General features: G+C 49.7%; 1 protein-coding gene across 11 annotated transcripts in view; it reads left to right on the top strand.

Annotated features, from left to right (window-relative positions):
• Positions 1 to 15,553, top strand: part of FHAD1 (forkhead associated phosphopeptide binding domain 1) — a 130,805-nt gene extending 115,252 nt beyond the window's left edge. For 6 of the 11 annotated variants that reach the window (XM_070510999.1, XM_070510998.1, XM_070510997.1 and 3 more), the window contains 6 exons: positions 2,023 to 2,118; positions 2,538 to 2,758; positions 3,323 to 3,488; positions 7,889 to 7,969; positions 10,458 to 10,511; positions 14,457 to 14,720. In XM_070510999.1, coding sequence (XP_070367100.1) covers positions 2,023 to 2,118; positions 2,538 to 2,758; positions 3,323 to 3,488; positions 7,889 to 7,969; positions 10,458 to 10,511; positions 14,457 to 14,573 — 735 coding nt within the window. In that variant the 3' untranslated portion in view covers positions 14,574 to 14,720. Of the gene's footprint in view, positions 1 to 2,022; positions 2,119 to 2,537; positions 2,759 to 3,322; positions 3,489 to 5,897; positions 6,213 to 6,833; positions 7,046 to 7,888; positions 7,970 to 10,457; positions 10,512 to 14,456 lie in introns of those variants that run through there. The other 5 variants (XM_070511002.1, XM_070511000.1, XM_070511001.1 and 2 more) reach the window with 4 other exon arrangements.
• The last annotated feature ends 2,650 nt before the right edge of the window (positions 15,554 to 18,203 follow it).

Genomic DNA, 18,203 nt, shown 5'->3' with positions numbered 1-18,203 from the left:
AAGGAGCATAGTTTTATTTGCCAGAACTTTCCGAAGTAAGTTGATTGCCTGTTAAGTTGAAGGTGCCCTGTACCCCATATGGATGTTTGATTGGGTGCTGATTGATTGTCCACAGGACAATGGACAGCTCAGGTCAGCGTCAGTCACAGGATCCCCTGGGCAGGGGTTGCTGCCGCAGCTGGATCTAAATCATACACAGGCTTTTAGAAGAAATAGCAAAGTCCTCCTATCTGTACCAACATTCTCTCCAAGAATTTGTCTAGACATTTGCCAGAGATATGCATCTTCAGAAATGTGTTGGTTCCTTGATAAAATCAAACCCTCGTTCTCCAAGCTTCAGGGAGGAAGGACAATCTCCAGGTGGGGAGCTCGGCTGGCTCCCAAACCCTGACCCTGCTTCCAGGCTTTGCCTTCTCCTTAGCCACGACCCCTGATCCCACCACCCACAGCAAAGAGCAGGAAACCTCCCACCTCTCTCAGAAGACCTCCATCCTCCAAGGTTGGCAGTCACTAAAACTAAAGAGGAGAAGGAGCAGGGGGAAGGCTAGGTGACAGCTGTGAAGTGCGCGCTGTGCGCCAGGCGTGGAGCTAAGCCTCTGCACGCGTCCTCTCGTTCCATCCTCGCAGCAGCCTTGTGCCATAGTCACTGTTATCCCCATTTTACAGATGAGGAAACTTAAGGCTTCAGGAGGGCAAGTGCCTCATTCAAGGTCACAGAACCATGAACGACGGAGCCAGGACCGTGTCCCTGCCTGTCTGTCTCTAGCATCCTGCTGGTCTGCAGAAGAGGGGGGTGGGGACTGTGTGGTTGACCCCTGTGGCCCAGACTCTTCTTTAGGTGACCCTCCTTCAGGAAAAGAGGGGGCCTCTGGAGAAGGGTGCAGAGATACAGAGCAGCATTTCAGGTTCTTTTTTCAACAGATCCACCCAGCATATTGTCACCTTCAAATACCCTCTTTATCGTCATCTCTATAGATATAAATAAATATGTCCACCTTTATCTATCACAGCTACTTTTGGGGCCTTTGTGTTTTTAGAGTTGGGGCTTCTTCAATCTCAGAGATTCGTAGCGTGGTGCCAGCAAATGCTATGGGGTGCTCATAGCAAGCACTTAAAACCCAATTTCGTTTTCTAAGGAGATTTATTACGGTTATTTGTGCTCCTTCACACTCCCTGATCATTCTGGTGGCTTTTCCACGCAGTCGATTGGGACTCCCAGCATCCAGCTGGCTGATTAGGGTCTTTGTGAATGCACAGCTGTAAATATCAGCCTGCATTGTCTCTGAGATGGGTCTGAAGTCCCCAGCCCACTCCCCAGCTTCCAGCACTAGGAGAAGGTTTGGCCAAATTTTGTGAGGGTATAGCTTCCACTGCATAAAAGTGAGATTCCTTTAATAAAAGGGGGGGGGGGGCTATTTTCTATTAACCTTCATTCATTCATTCAACAAACATGCCCACTATGTGCCACTCTGTGCCAGGTGCCGTGCTGGGCACAAGAAATGGGATAATGAGCAAAAGCAGCACGGTCCTGTTTTTTTGAAGTTTGTCATATAGACCAGGGTTTCTCGACCTCAGTGCTACAGATATTTGGGGCCAGGTGACTCTTTGTTCGGGGGACTGTGCTGTGGGATGGTTAGCAGCACCCTCGCGCTCTACCGCTAGTGCCGGTAGCACTCCTCGGCCCCGTTTGTAACAACCAAAAATGTGTCCAGGCATCGCCAAATGTCTGGGGTGGGAGGGGAGACAAAAGTCACCCCCGGTTGAGAACCGCTGGTCGACAGGGAAGACAGACAGTGACCAAAGAATGGGACAAGCAATGTGTCATTTCAAAGAGAGTCATGCTCTGAATGATAGGAACACAGATATAAGAAAGCAGCTGACAAAGGAATCGGACTGGAGGGTCAGGAACTGAGATGAAAGTCAACCGTCTCAAGTCACCCGTTGGTAACCACACAGCGTTTTAACTTCTGGATGTCAAAATTCATAATGGAACGCCGACTTTTTGTTTCTCTTCTATTTCAGCCTCAAAATGGCCCTTCCAACTCAGGGTCCATCCTGACCACCGAGAAGGCAGAGAAAATGGAGGTGGCTGAGGCTTTAGATCTCAGTGAAAAGCTGGTATGTGCCTACAGCATCCATCCCCTTCCGTCCGAGCCTGGCCCCGCAGTCAGTGTTAACCCCGGGTAGTTTAACTAAACATCAGCCTTCCACACACAGTTGTTATAACATCTCTACAAGACCCCTCTACTATCCCAGCGTGGGTCGGGAATTGCCTAGCTGAATTCCTTGATAAACCAGGTAGTTAGAATGAATGTTTATATTTGTTGTTATTTTTTCCCCTGCTTCTCAAAGAGGCATAGGACAAATGGATGCAGGGAAATTGAAAGTCGTACAAAGAGCCCCAGCTGCACTCATTTGGCAATGTGTTTGTTCTCTGCAACAGCAGAGAATGAACAAACAGAATTAGACGTTTCCTCCTTAAAGCAGTCACCAGTGGTCTCGGCCTTGCCTCTTATCTGCAAACGCTTTCCTTGCAGTACATGGATATGAGCAAGACGCTCGGGAGTCTGATGAACATCAAAGATATGTCAGGTCACGTGTCCATGAAGCACCTCTCCCCAAAAGAGAGGGAGAAAGTCAACCAGCTTCGACAAAGGGACCTCGATCTCGTGTTTGATAAGATCACGCAACTCAAGAACCGGCTGGAGAGAAAAGAGGAGCTTCTGCGAGGATACGAAAAAGACATCGAACAGCTCAGGTACCGCCCGTGTCCCCATGGGAAGGCCCAGGTCTCCATTCTCCCAGCTGCACCTCAGGGCAGCGGCAGACCCCGAGGTCCGGGACAGGAGGACGGAAGGCCCAGGTGTGGAATAACTAAAATATTGGGGCGGGGGGCCGGACAGTGACTAGGGCCTGATAGAGACACGTCTCTCGCGGGAAAGCAGCCTCTGAAGGGGTCAGCTTTCTCCATTCTCCACCCTCTTCATGAATAAGCTGCACGTTAGGAGTTTTGACGTTGTGTCACCATTTGTGTACTGTGGACAGTTCCATCATCTTTTCAGTGGTCGCAGTTCCCCCTGCCCTCTCTGGGAAATGGGGGGCTGGCAGCATGTCCTTTGCCAACCTCCTGCTCCACTTACTCAGCTGATTCGCTATTTATTCTGCCCCGGACTCCCCAGATCTTTGTCATTCTCTCCCGCTTATAATGAAACCACTGAGTTAGCCGTATGTGGAAGTATTTTGAGACCCTCCCAGGTCGGGACGTTGCTGGTGCGTGGGAAAGATGAGGGGGAAAGAGACTTTGTCTCTCCCGCACGCTCAGGCAGAGCAAAGTGTCCGTTCAGATGTACCAGTCACAGGTGGCAAAGCTGGAGGACAACATCCACAAAGAAGTGGAGGAAAAGGCGCTGCTGAAGGAGGCTCTGGAGCGCATGGAGCACCAGCTGCACGAGGAGAAGAGACTCAACAAGGCCATCAGGCAGCAGAAGGTGAGAGGTCCCGGCTCGGAGCAGCATCTCTGAGGCTGCCCCTCGGCTCCCTTCAGAAATGGCAAAGTCAGGTTCCGGGGGATCCAGGTGGCACAGAACATGTTTACTGATGCAAAGGAAGATGGCAGAAGAGCTTTAGCATCAGACAGACCTCGGTTTAAATCATAGCTCTGCCACTTACTGTGTGATCTCAGGCATGTTTCATAACCTCTCGGAGACTCACCTGTAGTTTTTTAAATGGCGGCTATTATTTTTTATTGTTCTGCCAGGTCCTGGGGATACATAGATGAATAAGCTCTCCGAGAATAGAAAATTGGGTTCACTATTTTGAGTGCCCAGAACATAGTAGACACTCAGTAAATATTTGGTGAATAGATGGATGGATGGATGGATTGACGGACAGGTTGATGAGTGGACAGATGGACAGATGGACACTGGATCAATGGAGGGACAGGTGGACGCTGGATCAATGGATGGACAGGTGGAGGGGGGTGGACGGATGTCCTTGAAGAATATATGCTATAGTGCAGAACAGACATATAAAGAGCTGACTTCGGGCTGATTTCCTGGGGTAAGGGCTGTGTCTAAAGAGTCCTCGGGGCTTTGTGATTGCGGTGGGGGGGGGGAGGGGGAGGCATCAGCCCTGCCTGGAACATTCAGGGAAGGCTTTCCAAGTGATGACACCTGCACTGAGTTGCAAAGGAGAATTGGAGTTTGTCCACCAAAGGGATGGACAGGTGTGCATCTCGGGCTGTGGGAACCACAGAGGAAGGGCACGAATGAAAGATTTGCCTCCTGGCATGAAGTTGGTAGTAGCATTGGCTTGAGAAACCAAGACTGAGACGCAGGCTGGTAACCCAGCCAAAAGAAGCCACCTCCCCCCCGACCCTGATGTCTCATCTGTCACATGGCTCAGGGGTCAGTCAGTCCTGGGTTCAAATCCCCCCACTTATTAACGGTGTGACCTTGTGCAAATCTCTTCCCCTCTCTGAGCCTTGCATTCCCCGTCAGTAAGTGGGAGCTAACAGCCCCTGCCTTGCAGGGTTGTGAGCATTGAATACAGTGCAGTGTCCTTCGCTTGCTCTCTGCTGGGTACTGGAACAGTGACTTCCAAATAGAACCAGACTCCCCCTTGTCCTAACTCTTGCCTAAGGTAGAGAGATCTCAAGGCGAGAATGAGGCAAACAAGGAAAATTGCCCCCACCTCCTCAAGACCACCAGCAGGCACTGGGCTCCACTCTCGCTTGGCAGCCATGATCGGCTTTATTAACGCCTCCGACAGCCCCGCCTGGGGGGTACTAGAACCTCCACTTTACAGAGGAGGAATCTGAGCCTCCAAGAGTTCAGAGACTTGCCCACGTTCACAGAGGAGCTGGAAAGTAGATCCTAGACCTGGCCGCAGATCTCTCTGACCCTAGTTCCTGCGCTCTCTGCTGGGTGCACCCAGTCTCCTCCTTGTAATTGTTAGTTTTCCTGATTTGAGGTTGTGTATCTGTGTGTGCATGCTTGTGTGTGTGTGTGTGCATGTGGAGTGTGTGTGTATGTCATATTTGCACGTGTGTGTGTGTGTGTGCATCGCCTACATGAGCTCTAAGGAGGCCGAGCCATAGAAGGTCGTAGAAGGGAGCCCTCCTCCCCAACCAGGAGGCGCTGCTCAATGAGCTCCTTGCAGAAGCCTGCCCTCCCCCCTGGAAATCTGCCCAACAGAGGCTCCTTGGCTGGGAGCCCCTTAAATGAAAGTGGCCGTCCTGCTCTGAGGGAGCCCCGGATGTGGCAGCATTTCTAGCTTTCCCGCTCTGAATTAAACATCACAGGCCTCAGTCTGCATGTCATGGGGCTGCTGCGGGCAAAGGACGGTTTCCTTTCACATGAGGCAGTGCCAGGGAGAGCTGGGCCACCGACAGAGCTCTGACTCTTCCTTTGATGTGCCCTCCGGAGAGCTCCCCCCTCTCCAAGGCGCCCCCCCACCCCAGGCTTGGCAGGCCAGACCCCAAAGCAGAGACACCAGACCTCAGAATGGGACAGTAAAGGGCCCAAAAGAAGGCCATTGTCATGAGCTGGCTAAAAAGATGTAAGAAAACCTGAGGATTTACATAATCAGCTTCATATGCATTATTCATGGGCTGCCTCATTCACGCACAATGCAAGGGCCGTGCCAGCCTGTCTGGCACTAGACATCCTTCAGCCGAGAAGGATCCGAAATGGCCAAATTGAACCTGTGTTGGGGTCCCCAGAAGAGCTAGAGCTGGGAACCTTCAAATTCATGGAACTCACGATTTCGGGAAAGGTTTGTAAGAACTGTAGCCACAATCGTGGCAATGCTGATGGCGTTGTTTATTGAGCCCTTACTGAATGGCAGGCACCTGCTCCACACCACACACACTTCATCTCTCCCATCAACCCCACAAGGAATGCTGGTGAACGTCAGCCCATTCGAGAGATGGGGAAACTGAGGTTTCCAGAGGGTCACGTCACCTGGCTACTCAGCAGCAGAAACAGGATCCCACCCCGCCCGGCTGCCCTTCCCAGCCTGCATTCACTTTTCCACGCCCCTTCCTCTCTGCACCTCCCTTTCCAGGGCGTCCCCCTCATCCTTCACTCACCAGGGCCCCTGGGGTTTTCCTTCCAGGGCTCGGCTTCACATTTAAGGCTTGTTATTAATGTTGTCAGAAATTTCTGTTTATCAGGAAAAAAATAAATAAATTTTAAAGTTCTGGTGGATTCTAAAAGGAACTTGTATACATCCATCCTGGCATCAGTTCCTTCCAGGGAGTATATATTCATGCTTTAAATGGAAGTTAAAGAGAAATAGAATTCCTCTCTGTTTTAAGTTTTACGCCTACTGGTTTCTCACGATGCCTTAATTTTTTCAGTCTCCTGTATGAAATTTCACCCGTTCATGGAGATGGGATGGTTGAAGCACTAGGAAATGAAATTACTCACCTTGAGCTTCAGAACCAGCCCCCCCCAAAAAAATGTGGGTTGTAGTTTTAATGTTTGAACATCTTTTCACCAAGCAGAACTTTCTAGAATCAAAAGTCATACTTCCATACTAATATCTTTGGCTGTGAGAATGAGATTCGCTATGAAATGCTGAGAAAACCTCAGTACTGGGCATTCCCAGAGAACCTTGTGGTCATCGGCCTCCTGACTCTGGAATGCCCGAGATCCGTGGCTCCCTCCACGTGACAGAGTGACAATGGCCCAGTCCACTCCCACATGCCTAGATAAGGCGGCCGTGTCTCTCAGAGTTTGAAGGCGGACTTTGGAGTCAAACAAATAGGGTTTGAGCCCCACCTCTGCCCCTGAGTGACCCTGAGTAGTGGCTTGACCTCTGTTTCTCAGATCCCTCAACAAAAACAACCAAAAATGGTAACAACAGGCTCCAGTTCACGGGGCAGCGGGACGGTTAAGTGACGCGCAGTGCCCGGCCCCACAGCAAGCTCGGTGACTTGGGGAGAGAAAAGGCTCCGACGGATGGAGGCGAGGCGTGCATGTCTTTCAGAGCTCCCTGCCTGCTGACGGCTCAGCAAACCCCGCCACACTAGCCCGGGTCCTCCCAGAGCCCACAGCTCTTTTGTGAAGCTCGCTTTTCTCTTTGGTGAATACAGCTGAGCCTACAGCCAAGAAGGGCCCAGATACTTTTGTGAATGGGTTAAGGCTGGAATTTTCAATAGGAAATTTTTAACTGCACAGAAGTTGTCATTTGAGCAGCACGCAAGCCCTCCTTAGCCCTGTCTTGGGCTTGCAGCGTGAGAAAGAAAGGCCCAGGCACGGCTGCTCCTGGCAGGGAAGCCGCTCAGCTGGCCTGCCAATCAAATCCTGGCCAAGGGGCGTGGCCACAGCTTTGCCGGGTGGTCTCAGCCGGGCTGGAGCCCCTAAACTTCTCTCTGCTTTGTTAGCTCAGATCCCTCACCTTTAAGATGAGAATAAAAGTGGCCCCTAACTCATAGCGTTCGAGTCAATGAAAGCGTGTATACAGAACCCTTAGCACACAGGACCACTTGTTACAGGTCCTTCTACCATCATCTATTTATTCTATTTAAATCACATTTTTCCAAAATTCTCTTGGGCCCAGGTATTCTCAAGACCCTGGTTTCCTCAGTGCTGCTGTGTGTTTTTGACCGAGGAGTAGAATTGGCAGATGCTGTGTAACATGAGAATGGGATGGAGGGGTTGGTACCCATCCATCACACGAAGGTGAAGAAGTAAAGTGTGGTGAGGGTGGTGCAGCACATGGATAGGGTAGACGAGGCTGAAGAAGACCCTCAGCTGCCCCCATTCTCTGCCCACCAACTCCGGTGGATCCCAACATCACCTAGAAACCTCAGAGGTGCCCCAGAATGGAACAGGCACGGACACACTAAACGCTGTCTTGCTCACCTGCTATTTTCACTCAGGAACGTTTAGAGGATCACGAACAGAGAAATGCAAAAGAATCAACACCTTGCAACTGTTCCTTCAAAGAGAAAGAGAGGCAGGTATGGAGAGGTTTCCTGGTCTTGCGGCCAGGCACAAAGTAGCTATAGCATTTTCAAAGGGTAGGACCTTACGGAGTGGAAATGCCAGTGTGTGCTGCCAAGGACCAGCCACACACCTCCACGCCCTTCCCTTTCCCCACCTGAGCCCCTGCCCCGCCCCTGCCTGTCTGGACGAATGACCTAAGAGACCAGCAGGCATCCCACCCAGCGTATGGAGGGGAGAGGAGGCAGAGGGAAGCGCGGGTGTGGTTTGGCTGATGGAGCAGCCATCCTGGGCTCTAAATGCTTTGGGTCTTGGAGACGAGTCTTCATAAGAAGAAGATGAAGAAGTGGGGTGTGGGGAGTCCCAGGAATCCTCTGTCCTAAGAATGAAGTAAGTGGGTGAAAGAAGAGGGGCAAGTGGCTACAAAATGGAGCCAAGAATGAGGGTGAAAGTGCCAATTGTAACAACCTGCTCACCTGCCTAGAGGGAGCCGCATTTGATTACGGGCTCTCTGGCGACCAGTGGGAAATGAAAACCCCATCTGGTCCAGAGTTCACAGTCCACGAAATACGACAGATGTGATGCTCAGAAGTGATCATAAAATAAAGATGACACGGGATTTTCCCCTAGAGAGGACACTGTGTGATATAATGGACAGCATCTCTAAGAATAGCAATGCAGTGTTGGCTGGGCCATGTCTGAGAACAGCTCCTGAGACAGACTGCTGTCATCACCTCCCAGTGAGTTCAGGAAAGTTCAGGAAAAGCAGGTGTGCAGGTGCCGGGCTGCCCTTCAGTGCTCAGCTGTCCACCGATTGGACTTAACCCAGGAAGATATTTTGGAGCAATGTTCAAACTGGGGTTCCTTGGAGCCCTTGAGCGCCGTGGAAGGTTATGACTCTCAGCATCCCACACGCACACACATACACACCTCGCTTCCACCAGAGAAGCTGTCCATTATCTGTTTTATACACCAAGTTCATGAGATTTTGCTCCAGTAAAGGGTTCTGCTGCAAAAAAAGGGTGGGGTAGGGGGGTGGTTTCAAACCACTGCTTTATCATACCTGGGAATTCACACGGTGACTGTCTTCCGGGCTGAGTTCCTCTCAGCTGAGTCTGTGATAAATGCTGAGTGGCTGCAGACTCAAGGCCTCCACAGAAAATGCCTGGAGGGCAACTGTCAATTAAATACAGGCCCGTGAGCCTTCACAGACAGTCGCTCTGAGGGGAGAGTTAGCATCCTTTTGTGAGACTGGAAGAGACAGCCAAGCACCTGCTCCCCTGTCCCCAAAAGACGGCCTCACTCGCTTCCTCCATGAATGCCCTATAGGGTTGCCAGGCTTAGCGAAAGATAAAACAGGATGCCCAAGTCACTTTGACTTTTGAATAAACAACAAATAGTTACTTAGCATAAGTGTGTCCCAGATATTGCATGGGACACACTTATACTAAAAAGTTGTTTGTTTTCATTCTGAAATTCACATTGAAGTGGGCAGCCTGTGTTTTATCCAGCAGCCCCACTAACACAGCTTTCCTGAGCACCATCAGGTGCCAAGAGGGGAGGCTCTGAGCAGGTGTTGCAAAATGGCAGCCCTCAGATATATTTCATTTGGCTCATGGGACTTTTTTAAGTAACATTTCAAAATAGGGCACTTTCATGGAATACTCTGGATTTCCAGCTTCTCTGGGCAACTCAGAAGATCTGATGACACTAGGCCCACGTTCCCACAAGCTGTCATCTGCCAGGTCCCTTAGAAAGACACTGGGCTCATGGGCTCGCTGCCGTCCCCACCCTGCTCACTTCACCGGCTTATTTTACTCCCTGGCCCCTGTAGGCTCCAAGTTGGTGGCCCCGCCGGATGCTCAGGGCTCTCATGTCGCCTTCCCGACGCCCCTGCACATTCACCTGCTGGAGTGTCAGTCTGGGAGGGAGGCCCCCGCTCCCTCTCACTCTTGTGTCCCCAGCACCTAGAGGATGCTAGCTCTTCTGCAAACTGACCCCAAGGTGTGGGGTCTTGAGGAGACCGGGGTCAGCAGCAGTAATCAAACCCCAGGGGAACGGCAAGCCCACATTTGCGGTGATGTTGGCTTCCAGACAGGCCCCTGCAGCCCCTGGGAGGGAGGTTAGCCACCGTGGCGTTCATCACGCCTCAGCCACTGGGTGGAAACCCAGTGGACGTTACAGCTTCTTCCACTGACGTAGGAGGCTCTGCCTCCAGCCAAAGCAGACTTGTCCTCCAGGAGGAATATAGTGTCCCTCTGTTGACTGGCCTCCTCCTCGCGGATTCCTCCAGAATCCAGAACAGAGATCTCTAAGAGGCTCAGCAGGCCAGTGTAGCATTGCCTGAAAGCCATGCCCCCTTCTGCATTCTCTTCCCTGTCCCTAGGAAGGCCCAACATTCCATGCAAATCGGAAGCATCTGAAAGTTGAGAAAAATCCATTTTCCTTTAGCAAAAAGGCAAGGAAGAACGTAAGCTAAATTTTGTCATTCTTTCTGTATTCAAGAGGCGAGTGTTTGTAGAGACGGTGAAGAACAAGATGCAGAACTCAAATTTCCAGGTGAGCCGGAAGGGGAAGAGAGAAAGCCTTAGGATGTCAGCAGGAAACCCAGCTGACAGCAACAACACGTCTGTTATGTGTTGACCATTTAGTAAGTGCCGGGCACAGAGCTAAGCATTCAACATGCGTTCTCGCCTTTAATCTTCACTACACCCCTACATGGTGGGTATTGTTATCACCCTCAATTATCATATGAGGCGTCTGAGGCTCAGAGACCTAAAGTAATTTGTCCAGAGCCACAGACTAAGTAGGAGAGCTGGAACTCAGTGCAGCTCTGACACCCAGGTGAGTGCTGCTTGCCCTCCTTTAGGTAATAACCTTTGGAGAAATAAACCTGATATGTGTCAGGTGGCATTTCTCTTGAATTTCAAGGCAGCGTCCTCTACAATACTCTTTTTTCAAGAGTCGAGAATCAAGACTATAAAATCCTAGACACGTTGAAACATTGCCATTCACAGTTCAGCCTGAAACTGGAGCTGACCCAGTCCACGTTCTCACTTTGCAGAAGGTAGAGGCGAGCTCTTGGGAAGCTTGAAAGCGAAACACATTTTGGTTGAAGGAGAGAGAGGAGATATATTCGAGTTTGATAAAAGGCCACAGTCATTCTGAGACAGCAAAATTATCACTGGAAAAAACAAAGATATTCTAGGTGAGGGAGAGTTTTGGAGAACAGAAGCATCTTCTCAGCCAGCACCCTGTTCTAAGACCAGAAAGTGGCTACTGCCCATCCTGCCCAGAGCAGGATGTTAAGAGGACAGAGCGCGTCCTTCAGATCTCCCTGGATCTGAGACCTTGGCTGCCCGGCAAAGGGTGAATAAGCGGGAGACTTGTCCCTTGTTCATCCGTAAGAAATGGCTGAGCAGGAGCAGGCAGAAACCTCCCTCCAGCTAGGTTTTGTCGGAGGACCACCTGGGCATGTAAGGTGACAGAGGAGATATTGGGATGGGCCCTGGATGTCACAGGAACATTGTGCACCTCTGAGAAGTGAAGCCCCTGGAATTTCAGGCCTCCTCTGCATAACAGAATTCGGGCAGATGGTGCGTCAGCTAAGAGCAAAGAGCGAGCTTCCTGTTCCTCCAGCCCTCCAGCCCGAGCTTAGAGGTGTGGTGTCTGGGATCTCCTCGGTACACAAAGGTTTCCTCCAGGATCCTTGGCGAAGTGTGGCTTAGGCACCTCCTTCCTCATAGTGTGCCTTGGGTCCTTAGGGTGATGGAGTCATCATGGCCACCTTAAAATGGACAGGACGTGTAAAACCTTCTCCTTCGGTCTTGCCCACTCATAAAAGAGTCTCCATTTCTAGCAAGCTTCAGAACTGGCATCCCCTTTCTTTTTAAGGCCCTGTGGATTTTTCTTTTCTGTCCTCCAAAATGCCATTCATTGATTTTTTTTCCTCTGCAGCTAACAGTTTTTTATAATTGTGAGTTGTATGCTAACAAGGAAAATCTTCTAGTTAGCAAATATTTACTGAATACCTAGTCTAGGCCACTTAGAGTGCTAGACACTGGGCATGGAAGGGTGAACAAAAAGATACAGTCCCGCCCTCATTCGTTCACAAATATTTCTTGGGAGCCTACGATGTGGCAGTTTCTGTCCAGGTGTTGGGGTTCAATCGTGGATTCTCGACAGGGGCAGCGTCACCCCAAGAGGGTGAAAATTCTTTTTTTTAATGTATAAAGCACAGATATACAGAGAGTGCTGTCTACAATATTAAAATTTCATGGGGGTGGAAGCGATTAGGAAAAAAAGGTCTAAGAAGCTTCCTCAGGGAGGGACCATAAGGAAAAAAAGGGTGAGAAATGCTGAGTTAGATCAATGAAGAAACACACAAAACTCCGTGCCTTTCTGGCTTACATTCTGGGGCCATTCAAAAAAAGTCAATGCAAGTAATGATTAAATAATTACTTTGTACAAAATGTTTTGAGGACAAAGGCCAGTGGACTGAGCTCAGGAGCATATTTCACAGGGACCCCCCCCCGCCAGTCCAAGGGCCGGGAGAGGTCTCCCCAAAGAAGGAACGTTTAAATGAGACCTGAGGTTGTACGGGAACGGACTGGGGTCTTTCTAGAACCGATGCTTCCAGTTACCTGAAGCAGCCACTCTAACATGTCCTGAGTTGATTTCCGGTGAATTTCCAAAATTCCAATTTGGGGGTCGCTACTTAAATGACTGGCTTCTACCCCTGCCGTTTCATTCTGAGGGTGAGGCATGTTCCAAACATCCAAGCTGAATGCGTGGGGCTCACCTGTGGTCCCCGGTTGGGTTCAGGGTGGACCCTGCCCGGTTCCCCCGCCCTTCCTGCCCACACTTGCCTTTTCACATTTCCCGTTTGCCATCTCTTCCTCTTCCCAGATCAGACATTCCCATTGTCTGCCTTCTGCTGCCCCTGCCCTTGTCAATGCAAAAAGTGGAGCGAAGCTTGCTCTGTGGCGCTTCTCAGCCCAGCTCCCGGCAGACCTGGGGGCAGGGGGACGCTGGGACTGGGGACTCTTCATTGTTAACAAACTCCCACACCGGATCAGGGCACTGGCATTTGGGAACCATCCACAGCCAGCAATTTTATTGAAAATCAAATAAAAAGGACCATAAAGGAAAAGTGGTTTAGAGAAGAAAGGTTTTCGATGTTTGCTGTCTGATCTCATTTTCGCTGGGCATTCCGACCAAGATTTACGTTGTGGGCTAGCATAGAGATGTCAGCCCTTCTCACCCTGAAATGGTTTTGTACGCAGAGGCTTAAAACACATTCAAGGCTCCTGTCAGCTGCGGGCTCAGGTCTCAGGAGGTGATTCTCAAACTCATCTTAAAGTGAAAAGAGCTCAAGAGACGGTCTTAACAGCCCCTTCCATTAAGATCCACCCAGAGTCTCTTCTCTGTCCCCAAGGAAGACTGGATGGGTAGTTGGGGCCCTCTCTGACAGATGAGGAAACCTGGGGTCACGTGGTCAGAGGCAGAGCTGAAACTCAACTACCCACCAGCCGTCTGCCCCCAGGTGTGTGTGTCATAATGGTTGGAGTTAAAACCTTGCAGGAAGTGGAGCTGGCAAGTTGAAGCCTGTTGGAAAGAAACTTGCAAGTTACAACTGTGTCTACAGTATGTACAGAACTGTGTAAGATTCTTGGGTTGCAATTAATAGAAACCTCTTCAGAAAGAGGGAGGGGCTTTCATAAGGATACACGAGTGGGTGCCTCATAAAAACTAAGGGCTAAAGGAGAGTCTTGCCTCAGAAGAGAACTGGTAAGCCTTCAGATCCCAAACATCACTATCACTCTTACGCACACACACACACACATTGTATCTCCTCTCCACCTCTCTCTGCTGATCTCTCTTCCCCGTCATGTGACATAAAGGGGTGACCTCATAGTTCCTCAATTCAAAGGACCAGCCCAGGGAGTGAGTAGCATCTCAGAGCCCATAACCCCAAATCCTGGGAGTGATCATCTGAAAAGCCCAGCCCGGGCCAAACGTCCGATCACTATGACCAAGAGTAAAGTCACACCTGGCTGCCAGGAGCGGGTGGGGGCCAGTGCTCAGAAAAGGCTTAGACAGACCCCCTGAATATCCTGCATTTTTCTCCTCCTAAGATGTCAGAGACATAAGACACATTCAGTTCAGTAACAGCTGCTCAGGAGAAAAAAGCTCCATTGCAATGACCATGCCCATCATAAGAAGCTCCCAGTCTCAAAAGCATGACAATATAAAATGGGAAGACGTTATCTGTACATCTGGAGGATGTCCACCAAAGCGTGACTAAGTCTGACCTGTGGGTAGTGTGATGATAGTGGACCATTCTAGCTTCTTTTTGCTCATAGCTATGTATATGTGTATATGTAAATTATTTTTTTACAACAAACATTTTGCGTAAAAATTTTTTTAAAAACATTCCAGTGGAACATTTTGGGATCTCGCTGCAATTATAGTTTGTGCATTTGTTTCTCTTGCTCACTGAAGGTTGCAGTCAGAAAAGCCACCCCAAAGATGGACCAAGAAAGAGAGATGTTGAAGAGAGAAGCATCCGCCAGAGGCAGCCAGAACCTTCTGTTTTCCAAGCCTGGCGGAAAGAACTAGAAACGTCATCCCACTGGGCCTTACGTGATCCTCCATGTGTCAGTGTGACTCTTCTGTGTCAAAATACTAAGAGCCTTTCGTAGGACTTTAAAGCTTGTTACCCTACCGTGTTGCTTCCTAGACTGGTATTTTGCACAATGCTGTATTTTGGAGTGTGGGGAGCGGGGTTCTTTTAAAAATACCCACGAATGTATATATACTCAGGCATATGAAGAATATAAGTTTGAAACCCAGACAGCTAGGCCTGGTGGATACAATTATGTGGCTCCACGTTTGAGTCGTGATGTACCCAAACGTCACCCCTCCAAGGAGCTCCAAGAAACCCACAGCTAAGAAACCTGGGACGCATATGCGGCCACGGGGCAGAATGGTAACCTCAGGGCTCTTGGGGCCATCGGATAGTCCATTTATGTCTGAGGTTATTATAATAAATTTAGGACAATCTGTTTTATCACTTCCATAATAATGACTAACATTTATATGGCACTCTGCAGTTTTCAAAACATGTCTCATCTAACACTCCCCCAGGCCCTGGGAGGTAAATAGTATTATGTTCCCCATTTTGCAGATGAGGATACTGAGGCCCAGAGAGGTTAAACGGCCTGTCTAAAATCACACAGCTAATGATTTCAAGAGTTGTGTCTGAAACCCAAGTTTCTAACCCCGTCTCATACTGCCCATTCTGCTACACAGTAGCTCAGGTCCCGGGCCCTGAGGAGAGACAAAGTACCCAGTAACCAAAGAGCACACGCTGCCCGGGGGGACACACCTCGTGTTCATGGTCTTTGGAGAGACCCCTATTTTCCTTGCTGTGCCCTCTGTTTCTCTCATGTTTCGTTGTCTCTCCATCCACCTGTCCTCTCTCTGCCCTTCTTGCATGGCCAGGACCACCAAATGAAACGGGAGGAAGAGCCAGAAGTCATGAATAGCATTTATTTTTTTATTTTTAAAAAGTCACAATAAAAATATTTTGATATTTTAAAACCAAATGCATTCTTCATACTGATTAAAACTAGGAAAAATTCTTTGTGTGCTAGTCCACTGAAGGTACATCTTACACAGGGTAAGGATCTAAACTCAGTGAGAAAGGTGAGCATCACGTGATCTTGAAAAGACTCTTGAAAATCCCAGAAATTTTCCATAAAGGACTTGGTATTAATTATACTGTACTGCACCCCAAAAGTCCAAAACAGCACGTGTTTCTCTAGCACCAGAAAAGATCACTTGGTTAGGCGGCCGTTCAAGTAATGGGCTCATGTTTAGGAGCCAAATTGTGTGAAAAAATATGTTGTTTGTTGGTTGAACAGGTGTATTTGACTTTGCATAAGTTAAATATCATGCAACTATGATTCCACTATATTTTAGGTCTTTCAAAGGACATGTTAATTCTTATCCTATCAACATTACAACCCATGGCAGCAACTTCTCATCTGTCTCTGAACTAGACAGTTTTGGGAGCCTCCTCAGCCATACACCCTTTTCCCAGTGAGTGCACTGGTCCATTCAGGTTTGCCCACCTCACACTGCTCTCTTGGCCACAGCTGGTTGGCTGAGCAGTAGATACCCAACCCAACCCAAGCCAACCAGGCTTCTCCTCTGATGCAAGCTGGGCCAATCAGCATCTCTGTCTTTGGTGTTTGGAAGTAGGATGCCATGCAGGTCTTTAGTGGAGAGAGTCTGGATGCAGTCCCAGGGCTGGGGTGGCCATTTTCCCCCTTGTCTTTGGAGAAACAAAGCCAGTCTTCAGAAAGAGAAGGGTGGGGTAGATACGCAACAAGAAGAGATAAGAAACCAGGTCCCCCAGAGAGACACTGCAGCAGATACCACAGCCCCTTAGTCATCACCTCCCTCTGCCATGTAGGCTGAAAGCTAAATGCCCTGATTTCCCAGCCTCCCTTGCAGCTACAGCTGGTGACGTTGTTCACTTCTGGCCAATGAGACATAAGTGAGGCCCAGGGGAGATCTTCCCTTCTGGAATAAAAGGCAAGTCTTCGCTAGGAGGGAGCTGTTTGTTCTTGTCCCTTTGCCTTCTCTCCTTTTTCACTCTTGGAGCTCAGAGTTAGTGAAGCAGTCATCTTGGGGGTCACGAGGCAACAAGCAAGAGGCCGAGGCCTACCTCCAAGGACAATGGAGGGGAGAGACAAGAAGGGCCCGAGAGGGCACCTGGCGGCCTCCCTGCACTCTGCACGGTGCCTACACGGCCGGCCTCTACACTTCTGGTGCTGTAAGACACAGAAATCCCTCCCTGTTTAAGCCACTGTAGTCAGTGAACCTGTTTGTGCTGTGGATCAAACCACTCAAAACTTAGTGACTGAAAATGATGAATATTTATGATTTCTCATGATTCCATGCGTCACGCTGGGCACTTGTCCTGGTCTGGGCTGGCTTGGCTGGGGCTGGATGATTTAGGATGGCCTCATGCACAGGCCTGGTCCTTGGCAGGCAAGTTGGGTTAGGGCAGTGGCTCTCAACTGGAGGCGATTTTGCCCCCCAGGGGACAATGTCTGGATATAATTTTGGTTGTCACAACAGGGGTGGTGCGGGGAGCGCTAACATCATCCAGTGGGTAGAGGCCAAGGATTGCTAAAAATCCTACAGTGCACAGAACAGCTCCCACACAGCAAAGGCTTATTTCATCCAAAATGGCAATAGGACCTAGAATGAGAAGCCCTGGTCTGGTGAGGCCTCAGCTGGGACAATTTCTCTCTTCTTAGCATGGTCCCTCATCACCCAGCAGGCTAGACCAGGCTCCTCCACGGGGTGGTGGGCACAGGTTCCCGAGAGCAGCAGGAGAGAGCAAACCCCTTTTCAAGTCTCTGTCTGCCTTGTGTTTGTTAATATCCCCTCACACAAAGCAGGTCACATGGCCAGAGTCCGTTTGGGAGGGGCTCCAAATTTTTATCTACCCAAGTGCAGTGTTCTGTTCTCTGAAGCTGAATGCATTCCAACCGACACAAAAGGAGAAGGTTACCTGGATTCCTGAAGACTGTCTGGTTCCTAGCTTCTTTCCTTGGGAAGGCCAGTTCCAAGGCCTGCCCTTCTGTTCCACTAGGACCCTTTATATCACTCAAGATTCTTGTGTTGTGAACGACAGAAACCTCCTGTGGCTAACTTAAGCAGAAAGGGAGTTAAAGGAAATGAGGAAGGTTGGAGGATCAAAGGGCAAGCAAGGCTGACGAGTCAGGACAGCAAGGAACTGGCCTTTTGTCCCCATCGATGCCCCCTTTTGCTTCAGCTGGTTTGTTTCCGTTATTTGCAAGCAAAATGGCCTTTACTAAGACACTCTGCTACATGGCCCCACCGGTAGCTCTCAGCTTTCCCCTGGGCTCATACGAAAGTACAACAAGGCATCTGCAGACTCCCCTAAAACTCCCAGTCTTCTGATCCCCCAAGAAGCTGACAAACAGCTTCCTTCCACCCTTGCCAATGGCGGCCCGCGTGGATTCTTGGATTCGTGACTTTGCAGATAACGTGCCCTTCTCAAGCAACTTGGCAGAGCCACCAACGCCTGCTGTTGGAAAAACCAGAGTCATGAAGTATCTGTGGAAAAAAATAGCTTCCGGACCTGCATTCCGAAGTGCGCTCCTGGTAAGTGGAGTAGCTTCCAATTTTTTAGGGTCTTAGGGTGAA

The sequence above is a fragment of the Equus asinus genome, chromosome 5 (assembly GCF_041296235.1).
Source record: "Equus asinus isolate D_3611 breed Donkey chromosome 5, EquAss-T2T_v2, whole genome shotgun sequence".
Lineage (NCBI taxonomy): Eukaryota > Metazoa > Chordata > Mammalia > Perissodactyla > Equidae > Equus > Equus asinus.
Note: the sequence above shows the minus strand (reverse complement) of the source record. Positions and strands in the feature narration are given on the sequence as shown.